General features: G+C 36.6%; 1 protein-coding gene across 2 annotated transcripts; it reads left to right on the forward strand.

Moving 5' to 3' along the window:
• Positions 1-12,728: 12,728 nt before the first annotated feature.
• On the forward strand, positions 12,729-17,874 carry LOC148829383 (microsomal glutathione S-transferase 1-like). Of its 2 annotated transcripts, none has more exons than XM_088922757.1 (4): positions 12,729-12,818; positions 13,664-13,805; positions 14,415-14,512; positions 16,239-17,874. In XM_088922757.1, the coding sequence occupies exons 2-4, from the start codon at positions 13,680-13,682 to the stop codon at positions 16,483-16,485; spliced, it is 471 nt and encodes a 156-aa protein (XP_088778883.1). In that variant the 5' UTR covers positions 12,729-12,818; positions 13,664-13,679; the 3' UTR covers positions 16,486-17,874. The 2 variants fall into 2 exon arrangements, with proteins under 2 accessions (XP_088778883.1, XP_088778884.1); XM_088922758.1 differs by having other exon boundaries at positions 12,730-12,818; positions 13,667-13,805.
• Positions 17,875-23,923: the final 6,049 nt, after the last annotated feature.

Here is a 23,923-nt window from a genome sequence, read left to right on the forward strand (position 1 = left end):
TTGGTGAAAAGAAAGTTTTATTAATTTAGAAGAAGTCATTAGCCACATAGATGCAGAGTTTGGTGTGGTATCAAAAATAGAGTAATTGGTTGTGTACATGACAACATTGATAACCATGATTGCTGATCCAGTTATCAGAATCTTCTGCTTTTGTGAACACCAATACTTTAGAATTTGTTGATCCTAGAACAGTATATGACTAGGTGGTGTAGTCAAAAATATTTGTCCACTTTTTATTACTTAAAGCTATAATATAATTGCCGCACAGTGCCTCTGCTTATTGCCAGAGAGAAATCTTTGGCAATTTTTAATGGTGTGGTTAGTGTGATTTACAGGGGAAATTAACCTCTGCTTTTAGCATACTTGGAGGAGTTTACAGAAAATACAGTTTCTTGTTTAAAGATTTTTAACACATTAGTTAACCTAGAACCTATTCTAAAACTGTCTGGACTACTCCCAAGCAGCCTGTTTCCACATACTGTATGATCCTCCAGTTAACTTCTAATTATTGTTTCCATAACTTAACACATAAATTAAGTAAGATTTATTGGTGTATAATTACTTGGATCGGTTTTGTCACTCTTTATGGATGGGCACTATATTAGCAATTTTCCAGTCAATGGGTACTATCCATCTTGGACAACTGCTGGAAGAGTGTCGTTAATAGGCTATAATTAGCGTTTCTTGTTTCATAAAGTACAACTAGTAGAATACCATCAAGCCTTGAGGATTTGTTTACCTTAAGTCCAACCAGTAACTGTAACACTTCTGTTTCTTCTAATGCTAATATTATTACCCAAATCAGTTTTCAGTAATTAAAATGCATTGAACACTTCAAGCTTGTTTCTTGCTGGGTGTAAAGTGAAATACCTCTTTCCGTGGTTACCCTAGTGTGACCCAATCCCACTCTTGACCTGCTTTGAATTCTCATTTCACGCAGTTTTTGGTGTGCACACCAGATCTCTAATAAGCTTACTAATTCGTGAAAATGTTTTAGACAGTGCAGGTCAGCAAGCTCAGTATTAAGGTCACAAACTCTGGCCTCTCGGGATTCAAGAAGCATGCATTGTGTAAAAATAACTTCTTCTAGAATGTCTTCGTGTTTGTTTTATGTTGCTTCAGAGCCCAAAGTTACACTATCAAGACAGCACGTCCACCAGAATCTTGGAAAACATTATGGATTCTATCAGAATAACCATCAGGGTAAACTATTAGGACATTAGAATAATACAGTTTGCCTTTCTAGCTGCATGTAAACTCTCTGGACTCTTGCCAGTAATTGCTACCTACTCAGGAACAATTTAAGGCACAATGAGATCTAGTGAGCACTTTGGGTGCTTCTATGATATGACACATTAACAAATCCTCCAAATCTAAACCAATGTGTTGTCAGAATTATTGCTTGGGATATATGTTAAAAATACAATCTCTCCCCAGTCCTACAGTCCTGTTAGCAATTAAAATGAGACCTGCACATAAATAAGTATGTTAATGTACAATTACCCATAAATGAAATAATTACCAACTAACTAACACGGTGCTTCTTCTGTACAAAAGCAATCAATAAACAATGCATTAATTTAAGCTGCAACATACCCAGATAGTGAGCTGCCTAATGAGATAAGAATTAAGCACAGGGCATATAAAGAATACAAAAGAGATAATCAGTAGATAGAAACAAGAAAAATAAAAAAAACACTTTAATAATAAAAAAACAATGTAAAGATTAACAATAGACAGTAATTACTATAAATAAACAAATCAGTAGTATAAATGAATAAAAGCTTACAAAACCTAATTAATTCAGACAAATGATGCAAGGAAATGAACTGTAACTGACATGCATATCCTGAGGAAAACTGGGATTTTCAAACTTTCCAACTACCACAGATGATTTAGAATTATATGTTTAATTAAAGTGTTTTTCTTTGATTAAACATTTCGTTTTCCTTTAATTAAACATTTCATGCTAAGAGCTGCAGTAGTGTTTAGCAATAGCTGTCTGCCTGATCTCACAAGTCTGTCCTCTCCCTACTTGAACAATATGATTTTAATAAGTGCTTTAATTGCACACGATCCTAACGAGTCCCATTGATCCTATACCGATATAAAGAATAATAAAGTAACCAGACTTTAAGATACATAATTGCAAAATATGCACTAACTAATGATGTGTGCATCATGGTGATGCACAGAACTAACTGATATTTAATGGGGAAAAGAGAAGTAGTGCTTAGAAAAAAAATGAAACAGCTTATAGACCCTTGTCTTTAAACCTTGTGGGATAGGAGTAGATTAGAGGCCAGGAAAAGGCTGGTAACATCACAAGGTGTTCATGCAATGGATTAAAGATCAGCTTTGAAATTTGCTTCCATGCCTGCTCGATGTGGTACAGGCCAGGTGAGCCACACTTGTAGTCTCTCTTGCCTGGGATTTTCATGTTCTGAGCCTTTCTTTCTGATGTGTGGCTGAATATAGGTACAGTACATCTTGCATGTCAAGATCAGAAACCCTGTATCTGTTTTAGTTTAGGAAGCGAACAAAGAAAATCAAATTTCTTAATGAGCAGCCTGCATGTCCCTGGATCTCAATTAGCACCCAAGCATGAGCAGTTCTAGTCTGTACAGTTTACAGGAGTCCAGGTTGAGTCCATAAGTGAAGTATTTTGAATGTTGTGTATAGTCTATATTTAACATACTTTTGCATATTACGTATTTTAGAAAGCATGAGGAGCCAATAATGAAACCATGGAAAAGTGCAGAAAAGATGGTCAAATCTGGAATATCTACTCATTAGATAAGACTATTAAAATCACAGGAAAACTACTGAATATTACAGAAGACTAACTGTTGTGAAGTTCAATAAGAACACTAAAGAAACTTCTAAGTAGGAACCCAGGAGTAGGCTGATATCCTCTACTGCACTCCAAGAAACTGTCAGGTCTTATTACTATTTTTTCAATTGAACACTGCTTAAGAATATAACATTTGTGCAGTAGAACCAGCAGAAAGGGTTATGACTTTTCCAGAAAACTAAAGATGAAGTGATTACTGAACATGTGGGGCTTGTGGGTAAAAGAAAATTACACGGTATGATATCTTTTTCATATGCCCCTAACAATGTGACACTGTCTTCCAATGCATATAATGTTCTTGAAATTTGAAGCAATTGCAATATTGTGTTTGTTAAAAATGTAAAGTTGAATAGTTTTTAAACTCTATTTAAAATAAACATGTACTTAAATCAGGATAAAATCCCAATAAAATATATTGCATCACTCGTGATGGCAAAACACCAGATATGTGTTTACAGTACAGGCTTGTTTTTTGGAAGCAGGCCCTTTGGAAACAATAATGATGTCTCTGTTATTGCATGATGAATCAGAGAAAAAGAAGAAGTGAAAACATCATCAGGTTCAAGACATCAGGTTAGCTATCCAATGGCTCAACTTTTGCCAAAAAATAATAAGTAATGAATGCAAGCTCTCTAGACACTGTAATACCATCTACTTGGTAAGAAGAAGACATGAGCTTGGAGAAGAATGACCTCTGCATCATGATACAGTATGTTGCTACTCCCTCCAGACCTAGATCTCATAAACACTCTCACATGAATAAAGGAAAAGCAATTACAAGCATACATAGTATGTAACATTTACCTGTGAGAAGACAGACCAAGGCAATTGATCACTCAGCTCACTTTACTGTTAGCACAACACTGTGAAATGAGGAAACTTGGCTTCTTAGTGGTTCCTGGAATTCTACATCTAAGAAATTGAACACTGAATGTTTTACCTTTAGATGTCAACTGTGATGTCTGCATTAATCAGTGGATATATTTAGTATGTGTCTGTTTAGAGCATGAGCAACAGTGACATTACCCCCTTGAAACACAGATATTATAGAGCTCTGCTGAGATAGAAGTCCCATGCTTGTGGTGCAGCAGAATTTGCCAGTGTCTAGACTAGAGAATGGTGCTATACTTATATATCATTTTCCATACCTTTTCCTTCTCATGACTATGATTGTGTATTGGCAGGGCAGAGCAGAGCTGTACGTTGTACTGGTACTGTGTAGAATTGTTCAGTGGCAAAGGATCCAGACTGGTGCTGTGGAATTCATCTCTGTCTACGGAGTGGTGCTCTGAGCTCGCGAGCAACCGTAATCCAATACTGGAGGGTCAGAGTAAGGTAATGGTACAGTGCACAATGCCCCCATGGCAGAAGACTCAAACTTTTGGGACAGTGGAGCTCATCATCAGAACTAACTCTTTCACAACTGAGCATTGTTGGTATGAATGTATTACTGTATATGGTATAACTTTATTGCCAATGTGCAAATACATTAAATGCAGCCTACAGGGAGACCAAGGTACAGATTTTCAACAGGGTATGGTTTTGTTATGATGCGATAAGCAGATGGAGAAAGCCGCATCTTGCTCACAGGCTGAAGAATGCAAAAGCTTTGATCCTAGTGAAGGCTCGGAGAGTGATGAGAGCTGGGGGAGGGTTGGAGAGCAAAGGCAGGTGGACAAGCGTTGGCAGATGGGTTAATTTGAGACTGTAGGCAAATGCAGTTATCAGAGCTCATCAGATCAGGGCAGGGCTGCACTTCCATGTTGGATTTTAAGACTGGAAGTTTAGTTGGTGCCACTGGTGCCAAGTGTCCTGGGAAGTTTGCTAAGTGGTGCTGTGAGCACTGCCCTGGTCAGAAGGTATCTCAATGACAGAGCACCGGATCAGTTGTGAATACGGGTTTAATTCCTCTTTGGTTGATGGAATATGACCTTGTTAAATAGAGGCAGGTGGTTGGGCTTTGGGACAATTGTCCCAACCGAGTTTGCACAACCCCATGAGGTATTTGACTCATGTGAATGCGCTCTGTTTCTGTGAAGAGCGAGGGCTGCAGGCCCTAGTTCACTTGGGCATAATGGGTTTCATATAAAAACTGAACCCTCGCAATGGGCCTATCTCTACCTGACTTTGGAAAGTGTCCAAAGGCAATTATTTTAATATTTTTTTTTATTAATCATGAAGTATATGGAATTCATTAAAAAATATTTAATGAGTTTAGGAACCTATGCAGACGGTATAATCCGGAAGAGACTGGAGAAGAACAATAAGGAATGAGGTGAGGAACATGGTGAGGAATAAATGGGTTGACAAACAGCGGGCGGTGCCAACGGTGATCCAAGGGGAAAGGGGGTTGCACGGGCGAACGAGTCCAAAAAGGGAAGTCCAAAGCAGGAAACTAGGGCACAGTCCAGAGTCCAGGTACTGGGAGATCCAATCAAAGGAACCAGGAGATTAAAAACAGGATTACGAGGCCAGGCGCTCCATGCCCCGGACTCAGCTGGTCAAGACGATAAGGTGAAGCCTATGCCATCGGGTCACTCCAGGACCAGCTGGTAGGCGGGCTCCTGGGCGTCCATCTTCCAATGCAGAGTCCTGAGCTCCTGGAGCACTGGGTTTAAATAATAACCAGGAAACAATGAACAGGTGTACGTTATAAACTAGAAACAATATGAAAAGGGTAGGAGTGCCTCTAGAGGAGGGAAACAACCATGACACATCCTTCTGTCAACCCCAATAAACTACAAGCTTAACTCCTACTGGAAAACTTCCAGTTTTTCCTACATGAGATTTTAGACTATTGTCAGAAATCTACAGTATGTGTATACTGTACTTGGCCCCTGCAAAGTGTACTTTTTGGAATAATGACTTTGTGACTTGTGAAAATGTAAAATTTCATCAGACAAGTGGTATATAAATAATTCTTTATGTAGTATTGCCATAAAACAAGAAGGCAGTTAAAGCCTTTATCACCGGCCTGTATTCAGTGTATATCATCAAGTTACTTAGAGAAGATGTCTGGAGTTTTCTGTCAAAAACATAATCAATCAATTTGACTTCAGGAAGCCCTGAATACACTGTAAAAATATATAAAGTGTATTGTGCAGTCTGGTGTCCTTAATATTCTGCAAGGATTGGATATTACTACATGTATGTAGTGCCTTGCCTTCAGAAAATAATGTAGACGCTAATGTCAATCAATAAAAATGTATAGTGCCCGGAACCTTTTTAAGTGGCTTTCCATAATTAAATCAATAGCAATGCTGGGCTTCTGGCATCTGGATTATTGGGCAGGCAGTAATTTAGTCAATGCTGTCTAACAGCCAGAAAATGAGACGACTGCCATAAAAAATCAATATGAGGATGCTGCAATCCTCATCCCAATTACTGGCGAAATGGTAAAGAAATCAATAGAAGTTTGCCATCCAGTATCCTGGTGGGATATCCTACTGCATATAAAGTGCAGTCTCCACTTTGACCACTTTCAAGACAGCAGTGACAAATAAAGTGAAATCAACACTGCAGAACTTGCTGAGAAGATAACCTCTCCTCAAAGGACATTCTGATACCTCCTGGGGAAATTCAGACAGAATTTAGGTTTTCCTTGTCATATGTCATAATAAATAAGATAACTCTCCCTGGATCATTTAATTGGATTGATTTGTAAATTTGATTTAATTTCCCACCTGTACAAGCACCTCTCTCTACAAAGCTGTTTGCTTGCTTTCAGTGTACAGAACATGGTATAAGGACGGTTTGCTGAAACACTGTATCTTAAGAAATATCTCAAGACAAGGTTTTCTGCCCTTCCAAATATTATGTGAATCTTAACTTCTTAAGAATGCTTCACTTATAAGAGTGAAGAGAGAAAATAGGTAAGAGGTTGGTGATAAAGTCACATTCTCACAATATGCTCTCTCAATTAAGTCAACTTTTCAGCACTTTACGAACTAAATGCAAGAATGGAAGCACTTTTCTGGGTATTGTTTACAGTACGTGATCATCATGCTACCAGAAAAACTTTTGGAGAGAAAACATTTTTGGAGAGAAACAGATATTTAGAAGAGATTTTTCTGAAGAGAGGTTTGAAAGCATGTCAGAAGGAAAATTTTGGTCTCAATTGTAGGCCGCAAAGCTGTCTGACTACTTAAGAGAGGGACTGAAGAAGTCTAGTCAGAAGCTCAAACTGGAATTTAGGCTTTTGTTTGTGTTTTGTGAGTTTTGGAGGTTTTTTTTGTTTAGCTTCACACTGTAAATAAAAGAGCACTGTATTTACCTAATGCCTGCATTGCTGTGTCTGCCTATTTAAACATCCCATTACTGCACCCCCATTAGGTGTGTCACAGCTAGTTGTTTTCAAGTACTGCATAAAATTGGTAATGTGAAAAATGTAATAAATTCCAAAAATATCCAAATAAAGCTCTGTATCCTCAGTTGTTCCACAGCAATTTAATTTAGTCATCAAATTAATTTATATTTATTATAATATCTCTGCATCAAAATAACACTGGATGTAATATTATTTTGAAATGGAAATTTATGTCATTCCTCTGATAAAAGTTAGTAATTGCCTACTGCAATGAGAAGGAATGAGACCATTTGTTAATGTTGTTTTTACACAGCCTTCTGTCTGTTCATTTCAAAAGATATAAAAATACTGTAGTGTTTCTTCTGTTATTCTCCACAGCTCCTCTTTTCAGCATGATGTCTGCACAGATGCTAGTTCCAATTTTCAAATGTCAAAATATCAGATATTACCATACAACTACACAGAATACACCATTGCTAAGTTGCTTAGTCATCCTGAATTTGCATATTAACTTAGAAGCACTGTGGTACAAAGATTAGACATACACCAATGTCACCAAAAGTGCAGTGCCTTGCAAAAGTATTCATACCCTTTCTATGATGTCCCATTTTGTGAAATTACAAAATGATGCGCACACATTTTGTAAACATAATGAATTCCTGAGTCCTCAAACTGAAAACTTCTAAGGGTAAGAGCAGTTACAGTAAATGTGAGCAAAAACTAAAGGGAACAAAACACTGAAATAATGTTCAGATCTCTGAACTACTGTAGTTTACCTGTGCTGTCATTCGAAACCCTGCAGCTGAGGTGGATGACCAGTCCAGGTCATGGCCGACATAAACGAGGTGAAAAGCCACGTTTCAGAATCTTCTCTTCTTTCTTTCAAAAGTTTATTTCAAGAAACTTTTAAAGATAAACAGCTTCGGACTTATTATTGAAGCGAGGAAGAACGCCACAGCTCTACGCCCTCAGCAGTTCTTCATACTAGGGCGTCAAAATAATACAGTGGGCTCAAGAATTTCTGGCACCCTTAATATAGATGAACAATAAAAGCCATATAAAATGAACAGCACACATAATGAGTTATATTTCATGCCTTCAACAGTGAGAAATGTACAGGTTTTATCTAATCCTAATACCATCATTTCAAAACAGTGTCAAAATGAATGGATCCCCTGTTTCTAGCACAACCTCCTCTGGCATGGATAACAGCACAAAGCCCTTTCCTATAATGTTTAATAAGGTTGGTGAGCACGTTGGGAGGGATCTTGGAACATTCCCCTATGCAGACGTTTTCCAGATCCTTGATGTCCTTATTGTCCTCTTTAATTTAGACCACAGGTTTTCAATCAGGTATAAGTCTGGAGATTGAGATGGCTATTGCAAAACTTTGATTTTGTTTTCAGTCAACCATATTTCTATTGATTTGGAGGTGTGTTTATGGTCATTGCCATGCTGGAAGGTCCACCTGCAACCAACTCCCAGTTTTCTGGCAACCAGGTGTTTGGCCAGAATACCATTGAGCTTAACAAGGGCCCCAGGGCCAGTCGCAGAAAAACAGCCTCACAACAACAACAATCCACCACCGTATTTCACAGTGGATATGAGATTCTTTTCTTTTGTAGGTATCCCTCTTCTAACAAAATGTACTGATGGTGTGAGTGGCCAACGAGTTCAATTTTGGTCTCATCTGACCATAGCACCTGGTGTTACGCTACTAGCCAGATGGATTTTAGGACCCTGTGCATCAGCTGACAGAAAACAAAGGCAGTGAGGGGAAGAAGAAATAAGCATACTTATCCGAATCGTTGATCAAAGGTCATGGTCAAATACAGGTTCGAAGGTCAGGAAGCCAACAAAACTTTGTTCCATTGCATCCACCAACATGAGGACTGACGTGCGTATTCCTCATCTGGGATGGGAATTTGGTTCCTCAGTGCTTTGCTTGAGAACAAGACCTTAGGCTTTTCCGCTCGTGTGAACTTTTCTGTTCCTTTCTAGTGGCTTTGTGAATAGTGCCTTTGCACATATGCAAATATACTGTATGTTGCTTTCCTGGACAGTAGGTGGCTCCATCATCCATCATAATATGCATGAAAACTACCATACAGAGAACTACTGGCAGGCTGATTAATCAATGTACAGTATTAGCCATGATGGAGAGTGATGTGGAGAAATTCCCACTCTTGAGACTGCAGAGATAAGAACAATTGATTAACTTCACCAGCATTCTGTAAAGATGTTTGCAAATGACTAACTGTCACCCAAAAGGCTCAACCAACTGTTAATCAACCCCCCCCACCCCCCACGAATGCAGAAGACATGTAGCTTTTCTGCAATTTTTCTACACAAGCAGCAGCTAAAGAAAAAACACATTAGGAGTAACTGGTGTTTGTGAAATTTCCCAGGGAATGAAAGAAACAGGATGAATGATATACCAGGTGCAAGGAGTTAGCAAGAGATAAGGTGCCCTAGGCTCAGAGGGGTTTAGTTATGCTGAATGCTGTGAACTCCTGAAGGCTACAGAGCTCAGGCTTATCATGTGCAATATGCAAGGTTATGCTGCTGTAAGCTAGGAAAAGAAAGAAGACACAGTTTAAGCAAACTACAGGCCTTTTTCCCAGTTTAACAAGCACTGGTAATTAAAAACATCATACTGTATACGCTATAATATTATTTTTACCATTTTAGTGAGCCAACTAAAGTAAAAGCCTTTGAAGTCACTTTTTATGTACAGTAGTTCATTATTACACATGGAGAAGGTCAATGCTCATTGTTCAACACCTTAAACTTAACATTCTATCTTTGAATGTGTTTTCAGTATTATCTTATTTTTTGACGCTTCTGTCTAGTCTTTGACCTACCTGTATGCTGTTTAACAGGACATTATTTTTTGTACTCTCTTTATACAGGGCCTCTGTTATAGACTTTTTCTTTACTGCAATGGATTTGTAAGCTTTTTAAGAAACTTTTCTAGTATGATCTTTGTGTTTAAATTGTTGTTGTTATCCAAAATAACCATGGGAATAAGTGACTGAATTCCAGTCTATTTGACATCTAAGACTATTGTTTTAACAGCTTAATACAAACAATTTCTATAGGTGTTAATATCTACAATATAAAACAGTATATCGATTTTCTGTTTTTTGTGTTTTTGAAGAACATTAAAATAAAAAACAGAAGCCTAAATATCTTATATTAAACATATACCAATGACAGGGCAAACAAATAAATACGTTTTAATTTAACAAATTTAAGCAACACTTTTCATAGATAGTTCAGGTGGGTGAACCTATTACTAAACCTAAACCTATTACTTGTTACTTTTCATAGATGTTAACCATTACCTTAGCTCTCTCAAGTACAGTACATTGACCCATCTCAGGCTTCAAATCACAGACTCTTCCAAAGATTTCATAAATGGCTTGCACACAATTACGACAGTTCACTTAAATGTTTTGCAAGAATTCATTTTATTTCCAGATGTTGGTGTGATTCTGATAAAGGATGTGATGTCTCTGTAATTCCAATGTACTGAACCTATAAATACATTTTAAAAAATGATGAAAAGAAAGTAAATTTGGGCAAAACATTTCTTCTTGCAGAAGATTTAAGTGAACTATGTTGTGTGCAGAGCTTTTTTGATCTTTTCAGAAATAACATTTTTTCAATTATGAGAACAATTCCTAACCATTTTTAACAAAGCAGCTATTAATGTTACAAAGTGAGGGCTACATTAATACATTGTCACATCGGTTTTGGATAATTATCCAAGTCATCTAATTCTTATTTTTTTAAGTCATGGCTCACAAACAGGAACACAGTCGATGATTATGATTATAATGACAGAGTGCTTGTTTAAGGTGGAATAGTGGTCAGGATCCTGGATTTGTAACTTGAAGGTGGTCGAGGGGAAGTCCTTTAATTGACACTCATTCAAGCGATTAATTTTGTCATAGACATTTAAAAGAGTAAAATCAGCAATCAGAAACACATTGCATAATATGGAGAATTGTATTACACTGCACCTTTCCCTGAATTTTAAGGAGTGTGGAAGAACATTGCAGAAAACTGAAATTATTTGCCGAGTTGGCAGAAGGATTTCAGAATTTCTTACAGCGATCTGGCATGTGTCTTCCAGTGTGATTAGCTGTCTGCCTGTTGCTTTTATAAGATGCCATCATTACACAAAGCAAGCAAAATACTGTCGTCACTAACACAGTGGAATTTATTTTTTTGTGACCATCTATATCAGGCCCTGAATGCCAAAGCACAAGGCTAAGGTTGTCCAATCTATGTTTGCCGTTTTATCACAGCGGTATTAACTCTGTGATAAAAAGGGTCAAGGCTGCATGGAAGAGACACAGAAATATTTGATGGCACTGCTAGGGCAAATCGACCATACTGTATCTAGACAAATACATAGAAAATAGTTTGCATCCTTGTTTTTTACCTTTCACATAACATTTCACAGTAAATTAAATGTGAGCTAAAAAAGGCTGCATGGAATCGCTGTATGACTTGAAACATACCATACTGTATGCACCACTCGATCAATTATTTGCTTGTTTATCTAGAAGTGTATCTAAAACCTATAAAACCTGTTTCACCACATTCTATAACAGTGGCCTCATTGACAGACGTTGCATATTGGCGCTATGTAAGCATGAGTAAGCATGAAGCAGACTGTCAGAATTCCAGGACAAGGTTTGTATTCTAGGCGAAATTGTTTATCTCAGCATACATATGTGCATACATATGAATAAAGACTAAAGTAAAATAATTTCCTATATGAGATGAGATGGAAATATAACTAGCAGTTACAAAGGTGCATGTTTTGTGTCTGTTTATTAATGTTTAACCTTGCCTTGGCGACTTTTGGCACTGAAGATAAAAGCCTTTTTCGTCTTTCACCTACAGGCAATACATTGATAACATTCATAAACGAAGCAGACTTAAAACTGAGTAGATGTTTCTATGTTCGTGTACATGAAAACACATAGAAAAATGTTACAGCTCTGCTACGTATACTACAGGTGTGGTTTTTAGGTTGGGAGTATAAAATACATGCCCAGCTTTGCATTGCTATATTTACTAATATGTAAAAATACAATGAGATTTGTGAAGACATTTATTTGACAATAATTTAGTTCCCACAGTTATTATTACCTACCCCCTTTAGTTTGTTTAGGAGGTCTGGGAAAAAAATAACATTTGATTTTTTAAATAAAATATAATATTTTACTCTTATACTGTATATGCTATTACAAATATATTATTTAAATCCCTCAAAGATCCTTTGTATGATTTATGCTGCAGTATCTGCATATCTACACTAAATGATGCCTCTTTAATTTTATTAATAGCTAAATTAAAGTGTATTTTTTAAACAAACGAATCGATATACAAAAAGCCTAAGAACACTGCGATATACAGTAAGAATAACAACAACGTACGTAGGGCTATATACTGTAATGAAATAAATACCATATTCTGTGGCTTTTAAACAAGTGCAGTACAGTACATTTATCTCTTGACCGATTTCACGGTGAAGGGAGGTTCTTCAGTATCCCATAATGCTTGTGGTGTTTATCATGATACGCCCATTGTGATTTTGTAAAACAGCAGTTGTTTTTCTACTTTGGCGGTGAAAGACAGGTAAGAAAATAGTGAAACTTCGTTAAAACGTATAAGCGATCAAGATATAAATGTGTATATATATATAATTACATTTAATTACACATCAGATTGTTTTTTATTATATAATGTGCAATTTACTCGCAATGTCCATTTAAAAAATAACATTCAACTTGAAGAAGAGTTACTGCAGTTTGCAAAATGGCTTAGCAGTTGAGTTGAAATTAAACTCTTTATGCTTTGTACATTTAGTTCTTATTTCAAAAGCATTATAACAGACAGTTTCTCTCCATATATGAGACCTTTTTAATCATTGCAAATTGTTTATGAATGCAATGATTAAACGAACTACGCTCAACCTCTGGTGTTCACTGGTGTTATTTGAAAAGCATAAATACATTGTAACACAACACAAACAATATTGCTAATGAATAAATGAATAAATTCGAGCGATGTCTTCGCTTGATATATCTTGGTTGCAGTATGTAGACTGGTGAAATGGACAGGTTTTCCAAATATGACAAGTGCGTGTTTTTTGGCAAGAGATCGTATACGAATTATTTACAAATCCGGTCCTATTAGGCCGTAAAGATATATTTTAGGGCGTAAAAATTTCTCTGTTCTGTGTTCCATGTGACTAATAAAATACCCTTTTCAGTAGTTGGGCTGAACTATCGAGACTATTTTAGTCTGGAAAGTGCTACTTTCTACTTCCCTATCACGTAACGGGTGTTGAGTTCAAATTGAGCAAGACGGGAAATCTTGTGTGCGAAATGCTTTGTTAACTGGTTTGTATTACGAAAGCTTCTCGGCTGTGTTTTAGCTGTGCGGTCTAATTCTCGTTTATGTATTTCGGCTAACTGAAGCAGAAAAAACAACAAAATGGCAGAGATATCTCAGATGATTGATAGCGAGGTGTTCCTGGCTTTTGCCACCTACGCTACTATTGTCATTCTGAAAATGATGTTCCTGGCACCCCTGACTGGATACTTCCGGATGACAAGGAAGGTAAGCTGTTATAGATAAGTTGTCACTTTTTGCCATGTTTTTGTCACTATTTTGAAGAATTTATGAATGTGTCAGACAGTGCATCTAACTGGAGAACTATAATCAAATTCATCGCTTTTAAGAAAAAAATTATCAGCTGAATACGCTTGTCGAGGCCAAAGCATAAGTAATGGTTAGTATACTATTGACATCTCTCAGTAGTGACATGCTTTGTAGTAGTTCTTGAGGTGGGCAGGTTTGCATGTTAAAAGCAAGAAAATTGCCACCTTGGACACAGCGTTTTGTAAATAGATGTTCAAGTACTGTAGGTACTGTACCTGCGTCATCATGTTTAGGCTACAAAGGAACAGGTGAAGGTTCTTTCCATGCTGAAAAGTAAGGAAAGAAACACAGTGTTTTTGCTGTGGAGCCTTCTTCACATGTGCTCCACAACTGAAATGTTGTGTTTCTTTTCTTACCTTTCAGTATGGAATGAACCTTTATCGGCGCTTTGTAAATGATATGTGGATAATTTAAATGCATATGTACAGTAGCTTTAACATACTGTATAAGCCTGTTCTATGGTAAAAGCCATGCCAGTTTAAAGTCAGTGTTTCTATCCATATTTAGGCCTTTGCTAACCCAGAAGATGTTTCATTTAGAAGCAAGATTGAGGACGAGAAAAAGAAGATGCTTCGTACAGATCCTGATGTTGAAAGAGTCAGAAGGTAAGAACAGTTTTGATACTGTATGTTAGGTTATCCAAGTACTGTTTTACATATATATTGTGCCCTGTTAAGTTATAACTCTGTCAGGAATTCCTTATAAAATAATTTAAAATATGAAGTGACCCCTTTCAAATCTATTGGGCTCCATGCATATGTAGGCAAATCTTAGTTCCAGTCTTCATTACTATGCTATTTATAATTTCTCATTTTTTTAGTTACATCATTTAAATCATTTTACTTCTGATGGTTTTCATTAAAAACTAAACAAGGAGACAAGCCTTATTTCATTAACGTAATACAGTACATTGTGTAGGAGTGAGCTGTGCTCATCAAGTCATACTATACACTAAGGATACAATGTGTATTCATTTTAAAATAATATTTTTAACTGTGTTTATTTATTAATCGGACCCATTACATTGGGCTATAATCGTGTTATCAAAATTTAACAAATTAGAATGCATATTATAGCAGTGGAAATTCATATTCTGCTTCAGAACATGCTCTGAGTGTAGTATAGGCTTACCTATATGACATGCAAATTCACAAAGGTATTATGGGGAAACTGAAAAGAAATGGCTCTTTCTGAAAAGAAAAAGCTCTTACATTTTATTAAGTAGACTTGACATAAGTACATTTCTTATGCTGATTAATATTTGCCATCACCAGCATTTATCATCCTGGGGCCAACTTTGCAAGTTACAGGCTAGTTGCATGTATGGCCATTGTTAGAAGCAATCCAGTCGCTGTATCTGTGAAACATGTTTTGTGCCGGTTTACTAATGTTATCTTGTTGGATTCTATACCATTCCTCTTGTAGAGTCTGTTCAAGCGTGTAGCAGTTTACTGGTCTCTGAGAGAGACACACGTTATCCCATAGCTTCCTACAACTGTTCAACAGGGCTTAAGTATGACATGCAGGGCTTTCAAAACATGACTGTTACGTTCTTCCCTCGCTAGAAAGTCTCGTTTGCACAAGCAGCATGGTGACATGGCATTGTCGTCTCATTGGGATGAGCCTGCAGGCAGGACAGCAAGTGGGGTCTCACACCTTTATTGATGTAGCAGTGTGCAGTCAGGATGTCATCAGTCATTTCAAATGGTGTTCTGTAATAATTTAACAGTCCTGACCAGAACAACACAATTGGACCTCCTCATCAGTCGCACTGGTCTACACATCTTTTCGCATATTGATCTGCATATCTGCACCACACTTGCTGGCTTTTCAGCAACATGGTCGACACGAAGCCTTGATTTATTGTTAAAGAGGACTTGACACTGTGTTGAGCAGCGGTGTACTGAGTTTGTCCCGCTTCCAACATACTGAATGTATAAAAGTACTGTTCTCTTGATGAGCAGGTCATGTTGCTTATTGTGTGGATTCTTCTTTCTTGATTTTACCAAAGCTTGATATTCAACAGGTTAAATCACCTCATCACGACTGCTCAGTGAGCTCTGTCATTAATTCACTGCTGTTGTGCAATTTTGCCATATCATATGCTACAGTGTTAAATACTCCCATTGTCTGGAATTTATTTGAATGAGTGGATGCAAATTTTGGTTCCATTCATTTATGAGGTAGTCAAGATGATTTTCTTTGTGTCTGAATAGGAGAGTTCTCTCTCATTTTAAATACTCAGCTTCTAACATTTGAGGTAATTCAGAGAGATTGTTTCTAAAAATAACTTTGAAACTGAACATATTTCTCTTTCTGATCTCTCTGTAGATGCCATCAGAATGACTTGGAAAACATAGTTCCGTTTGTGGTGATTGGACTGTTGTACGCACTGACTGGACCAGATCTCTATACCGCCGTGCTCCACTTCCGGGTTTTTGTGGGCTCTCGGTTCTTTCACACCATCGCTTATGTGACCCCCCTTCCTCAGCCGAGCAGGGGTCTGTCCTGGATGGTGGGTATGGGGGTCACCTTCTCCATGGCATACAGGGTTCTCAGCACAGGGCTGTACCTCTGAAAGCCACCAACACCAGCAGCATCCCTCAGTTTTGTTCAGTCAACCCAGTTTATCCACTAATGTGCCTTTTTTGTAGAGGGCTTTTATAATGGCCCTTCGGAAAATCGCAGCTTGATCTGGGGGAAACTCTGATCTTTTGGGTAAGGTCTTGTGCTTGCTTTTTAAATGGGGGGCTATATTGAAGACCACTGTGATTTTTGTCTGCTTGTTATACTTTTCACAGTATGACACAGTATGGTTTTGTTTCACTTCACACTAAATATCAATTTTCTTATGACCAGTAGTACCAGGTCCCTTTGGGTTGACAGCTTCTAAAACAATTATAAAGTCCGTGGTAAGTTTGTGGAAAACATAGACAAATGAGATTGAAAGTTTCTTCTGAACAGATACACACTGTTGTGGGCCTTTTTTAAATTTAAGTCTCCATATGAATAAGTTCTGGGTTCTGTTATCTATTTTATTCTTGCTATCTTAATGCTGTATGCTAAATCCATGTGACTCTTTTCACAGCCACTGTATTAATGTAGAGACATCTATGCAAAAGTGTTCCTAATCTAGAGTTCTTCTCCTGGCCAGAAGGAAATGTCACACTTCATAGGTTATTGTTGATCTTGGCATCACTTCCCAGTGCTGTTTCAGAAACAACAGATTATTGCAGCAGGCCTACGTCTGTTTTTACCAAATAAAAAGCAAAATTAGCTTTCTGTTCTCTCCAAGTCTAAGCTTTTACCATCACATCCTGCTGTGTGCACTTAAGAATTTCTGGCATTAAGATGGTTTTTCCTTCAGCAGCCCTCTTGTGGCTGAATGATGCATCACTAACTGTTGCAATTACAGTTTTGTAAAGTGCTAAATCTTCCTCTATGCCTACATCCACGGTCGGGAATAAACTATAGAACTAAATTTTAAAATGCCATGTTTAAAAGGCACTTGTAGTGGTTTTTTTTTTGGTGGTGGAATTGTTGAATTGTTTAAGAGCATTAAGTTTGAGGCTTTCCAAGTTCCAAGCTGGGTTTCCCAAGTTTTTTTCTCATACAGTATGTTTAAGGCATTACCACTAAGAAAGAAACACTGTTCTGTGAAATGTACTGGTTCTGCCTTTTGTATGTGAAAATATTACTAACTATTTCTGTAAGAGAGTAAATATATGAGAAGATAAATCTTGCTTTACCATTGCTCAATTAGTTTGCGTTGCTGGAAAAAAAGCGTGTTTTAATTTAGGCTCCACTGGGGGATTTGTTTGCTAGTATGTCTTAATTTCTCTGCCTGCTATTGCTTTTTTATGCAAAAGTTTGAAAATGTAAAACTGACAGTCAGGAGTGTAAAACTGAAAAAGTGAATGTCACTGTTTTGTCTTGACGAGAAAATAAATTTTATATTTCAACCTTGTACGCTAATTAGCAGATGATTGCAAAGCCTTCTTGATTATTAACGTTTCCTGTAGGACAAATCTACAACTGCAATGAAGAGCAAGAAAATAAAGTACAGTAAGTATAAATGTTAGTCACCTAGTAATCTGGAATGAGGAAGGGAAAAAAGGTGCATACTGAAGTTGTAATATAAAAAAAATATATAAAATATGGTCTTTCAGAAGAGGAGGTTGTTTCTGTTGTAAGTATTCATAGACCAGTAGGTGGCACCATGCCCTCTGGACCACAGTTTACAAACCAGTGAGTTATTTTGTAGACAGAGGATGCTTTGTTTTTATCCAACCTTCTGATGAGATCTTACAGTGAGGTCCATTGATTATTAAATAGCCCATGGCACTGTTCATTAGTTGGGTGGACTGGCTAAATTCCAGTTTGACCTCCCTAAATATCCTCCTAAATTTATTTGGTGAATGATCCGTTATGCAATGGTGCTGCCAGCAAATAAAAACTACGTCTCACCAAAGTGGTTTCTAAAATTCGGTGGTAGATGACGTAGCCATCCTTTGGGACTGAGAGAGCTTTACAACTCCAAGTACTGTAAAATGTATGACTTCAAAACTTGAATAAAAACACTTAACTATTCACATAAAATAAACGTTTTTTTGGGAAAAAATCCCCAGATGTGCCCATGAACCTTTTGACCTCATTTTGTTCAGCGTCCACTAGAGGGAGACATTTAAAAAGATAACCTTAAATTTAGCTGAAGCGCTGCCTGGGTTTTTTTGGCTAATGTACAGCACCTACTGTACAGTGGAAACAGAATTTTTTTGTGTATCAAACGATCCACATGTTGGTAAAAAAATAGTTTTTGCATGGAAAGTACTCAAAAGGATGAGTTTAATATAAAATAGCATTAGTTACAGCACTGACTTGTTTATTAAAATTGAACGTCCTAGTTAGAAACAGTTTGATATAAAATAATGATTCCCATATCCAATTACAAGAATGTTGCAGAGTTTGATAGCTTGAAAAATATATATTTTCCTCAGTAAGATGATGACAAATCTTTAAAAACTACTGTATGTGGGAGTGTGTATTACAAGAAAATCTTTTACATTTTAATTTGCACAGTTTTAATTTGAGTCAGTGGGCTGCCTCGTGTGGTCAGGATTTAGGAAAAAAGTCATGAATCAGAATTAAGACATACAGTTGATGTTCACAAGTTCCGACAGTGCTATATATGAAAACTGTAGCAAACGAAGTAATTACTTAATCGTGTAATTCTTCATGTCCGTGTCAAGTGCAAACCTGATTATCTAAAACTAAGAAAAGTATTGAATTTTATTTTAAATACTGTATAGTACGTAACTGTACGAATAGTTTTGTGGTGTTCATTACCTCAGTAATGTTTCTCTAAGAAAACAGTTTTCCTTCAATTAATGTACAGTATGTTACAGAGAATGTGACCATAATACAGCCTATGAGAAAATATATCCTCTAGTATCTTTGTTTTCCCTGTTCTTTATTCCCTCTGATGTCCGTCACATATATTTAGGGAGCTGCTGACACCTACTGGTTATGTGTAACACAACTGACTCATAATAACTACTGTTACAGAAATGAAAATATAATTGAGTGGAGTGTCCAGAAAAGTGCTATATATGTGTAAGGAATTATTTTTATTTATTCTCATATCTGAGAGCAAGGAACATGATATAAATCTATATATTAATAAGTGAAACTTTACTGATTTCTGGTCTTTGAAGTGTCACGTTAAAGCCTATTTAACTCACTATTAGATTTTATAACTAAAATTAGTGTCATGTGCTATAGTGCATTTTCCAATATTTTATTTTTTACTAACTAAATTTGCAGGTTTGATTTATTAAGGAGGACTCTGCAATGACTATCACTTTACACTCCTCAAATTAACACATTCTTAGTACTGTCCCTGACTTTCTAAGCTTTTGCTGTTGTGTGTGCTATTTCTGATACAGCTTATGGATGCTTTTAACCTTGTTCTTTTATGTATTGTCCATCATGCCTCCATTCTTTTAGAATCATATTTAACCCTTTCACACCAGCAATTATTTATCACTGTGGGTGTCTTTGTGTCAGAATTGAGTTGGGTTGAAAAAAATATGCTTGGTCTGACCTGTGGAAGAATTTATTTGCTTATCTCTTATGAGGCCTTTCTAGATCTCAAGTGTATATCACAAATTATTTTGCTTTTAACTGCTGGAAGTTTCACTTCAGCTTTGCTTCAGGATGGCTGGCTTTGTGCTTTGTCTGATTCTTCAGTTTTTTTGCTTAGAAGCATTGAGTGATTCAAAAAAGTAGAGATACAAGTTACTTATAAAGCTGTAAAATTGTACTAGAAAAAACACTTTGTTTAGAAAGAACGTTCATATCTTTCATCAAGTCGCGAAACACGCTAATAAAGAATTGCTCCCATAATATAACAGTACTTTACTTCCTTTGTTGTATAACTGATTGAGATTAACTTGTCTTGCTGTAAAGTTGGTCTGATTATTACTGAATCCGAACGCTAATACGTGGCTACTGGTGGAGTAACTTGTCTGAGCACCTTAGCTAATACACAGTGCATGATCAAAACAGAAAATGATTTTATCAGGTAGCAGAATGTGGTAAGGAACTTCTTATTAAAGACCTAAACAATAATACAGTATACTGTACAGTGACAGTGGATGTCAACTGAAATGGAAATGACAGAATTTGTTTCCTCCAAATTACAATTTAGCCAAATTCTGTTGGCGCTGTGTTTTCCCATTGTCAGACCTGTGTAGGGCACATGCACAGGTTTTGTCACATCTAAAAAATAAAAGAACAAGAGGTTACAGGATCGAGACGTAATGAAAAATCCATCTCAAAACCCATGGAGGAAAGTTATCACAGGATAAAAACATAAGAAAATGTACTGACAATATAATGAAAGATCACTGGCTTGGTCTCCACATAGTTTAGTTATCTATTACATGCATTAATGAGAACATTAGTTGCACACAATATATTTTAAGCAATTTAATTTAATTAGTCAAGATATTCAATTTTGCTAAATTAATTTAATTTGTTAAGTAGCACACTATATCACATTGTGCAGTGTGTATAACGCCACTTTTTAAAAACTTTTTTAAAGCTTTGATTTTAAAACAAATGTCTAGTGTGAAGATGACAATTTGAAAAGAATGCGTGAAAGAACTTTGTCCATTTCTGGAATGTGGAAGGCAACTGGTATAAACAAGAGGGTCCTCAAACATAATTTAAGCCACAGCATAGTACATATAATTTAAAAATATCCTCAAGAGATAGGAAGGGTTCATAGGCAGTATCAGTGTTTAAAATACTGATCACATCAGCAAGAGGGTGTGGGGTCTTTAAACCAGATTACACCATTGGAACCCACTTAAGGTTCAGCTCAGGAGTTGAAATGTCTTGTAGTGTAATATCTAAAATAAACTGTCAATATGATGAAGGTTTGAAAACAGTTAACATTAGAATATTAGTTGTATATTTATATATTATATGGTATATTAGTTAATATTTTAGTTTAGTAAATAGGTTATTCTGTATATTACACAGTATCTTAGTAAATATTAAACAATATCATTTCAATGTACGTAGGGCTTAAGTACCTGAGAGCATAGCTGAAACATAAACCAGCAGGTGTGGGGATTCTGATAATTGGGCACATTATGGGACATAATGATGTATCTCACAACAAAAGACAGGCTCCACTTTTGCATTTACATATTACTTTGCCATCGCTTTGTGAACAAGTGAATAAACAAGTATTTTTTATTTTCATAAAAAAATTAGTCATTTTTGGTTAAGAGGTTTGAAAGATTATACACAAGAACTTGTTTCACATTGACTAATGTGGTAAAACATAAAGGAATAAAAAACCAAAAAGATCCCGTCAGCAATAATACTAGTCATTCTGTTTGTTTTTTAGAATCCAGATGGACAGCAGAGCATGGTGATTATGTGTTAATGGACCTTATTATGCTGGTTCTTAAAGCTATTGAATACATTTTCCTTTATTAGGGTAATTTAATGATGGATTTAGCACTCATGAGAAATAATAGAATCCAGGGTGGAACATTTAATTGTGGACCAATGAAATTTGATCGTTTCTGATGTGATACGTGTTGTGATACAGAAAGTGTATTGCAAGGATGGCAACAACATATCTGTTATTCAAATTAATTCTAATATTATATGAGTGGTCTTGTTAGCTTCATAAGAGCTTAATTAGGCAGAACTTCAAAGTCGCAGTATCAATAGAATTTGAGGTATGAGATTTATATTGTTTGATGCTTCGAGGGTTTAAAAAAGTAATGCATGAGTTCACAGACGTCCAACTCGTGGTTCTTATTATAAGTGATAAATCAATTATATATTAGATTAATGTTGTTTTACCGTTATATTTGTTTACAATTGCATTAGTTGCATATGATTGTAATGTTTTAATAGAGACATTTATTCTAAGTTACAACAATGATAATGAGAATCTCCTAAAAGAAGTTTTTATCTTATGTAATTTACAAGCCATATTCTGTTACTCCCTATGGGTATGGAAACAACAGTTCAAGTTAGGTTAGAATAATCTTTACAAAATAATGGCATTTTAAGAGATGTTCCTAGAAATGTAAGGTCATGATTAGCTGTCTTACAAGGAGCCTAGGAAAAAGCTGCACTGATAGTTGATACCATGAAATCACATGATTTGATATATTTTGATTTCCAGAAGGCTTCTGATGAAGTGCCTCGTAAAATGTTAATTCACAGATTCACAGCAGGAGGAATCCAGGGGAATATACACTATGCACACAGACTGAAAACTAGCTACCAAAGAGGAAACAGTGAGATGAATCTGGCCCTGTCTCAGAAGGTAAGCAAGTTTGGGCCTGATCAATAATGACTTGTGAGGCCTGTAAGAAAAAGCAGGTTACTGCTGTAGGTGTTGGTAGACCAATAGGTGGCGATCTGCTCTCTGGACCAGAATACCTCACTATGGCTACAGGGGACACTGCTGTCCTTTGAGACGATAAACAGACTTCCAGATTACTTGATCATTAAAAATTCATAAGAGTTGGGATGTTATCCCTGGTGTCTTGGTTAAATTCAACCCTGGGCTTGCACTACAAGGCTTCCCTAAATTCAATTGGTGAAGAAACGTCTCACTTCTCCATCTAATGTGCTGTGTAGATGGGTTATTTGTACATGCAGTGTGTGCATTTTACTGATGGATGAAATGGGTCCTCTCCATTATGTAAAGCATTTTGCTATTATTTTCTCAAAGGTCTTACCTCAGGCAAAAGTACTGTAAATAGGTAGACCTACATCTGTCCCTGATCTACAGTGCTTTACATTATGATAAAGTTAGCTTACTAGTTCAATCTGAGGGTGAGACAAAAGAAGGGGGAGCGGCAAACCTAGAAGTGGCAGAAAGGGACTTGCATAAAGGCGTACACAAAACCATGAACATTGAATTGAAGACATTTGGCAAATGAAATTTGACTACTTTAAGAAGTGGCTCGATGAAATTGAAGATAATAAACTACTAAACAAGAAAGATGGGTCAGATGTCTTCATCTCATTGGCTGCCTTTCTTTTCTTGTGTTCTTTATCAGAATGCTTTTGTTTAAAAAAGGGGTAGTTTGGAACAAAATTGAGAGCTAACTCCTGATTTGTGCAAAGGTCTTTTTAAACTATGAAGAAGGTAATTTTACAATTATTTCTCTGTGACTCCAGTCTCTACAGTATATCATTCTGATGGAGTTGAACATACAGTAGGTCTCTCTAAACTCAACTTACATGGCTGCCACTGTATACCATATAAACTCCTTGCGTGTTCTGTATCTTACTGCACTGTCTTCTGATGCTCAGAGACCTGGAGCTAAAGCATATTGCAGTTTAAGTATGAGACACCAGTTGCAGAGCGCAGTGCTCAGCCCTCATTTGAACATCTCCTACCTGCACAGTAATACAAATGGACCTAAACTAAATGATCGCTCATTACATGTTTCAATTTCGGAAGCTTGGCT

The sequence above is a fragment of the Atractosteus spatula genome, chromosome 8 (genome assembly GCF_055471065.1).
Source record: "Atractosteus spatula isolate fAtrSpa1 chromosome 8, fAtrSpa1.hap1, whole genome shotgun sequence".
Taxonomy (NCBI): domain Eukaryota; kingdom Metazoa; phylum Chordata; class Actinopteri; order Semionotiformes; family Lepisosteidae; genus Atractosteus; species Atractosteus spatula.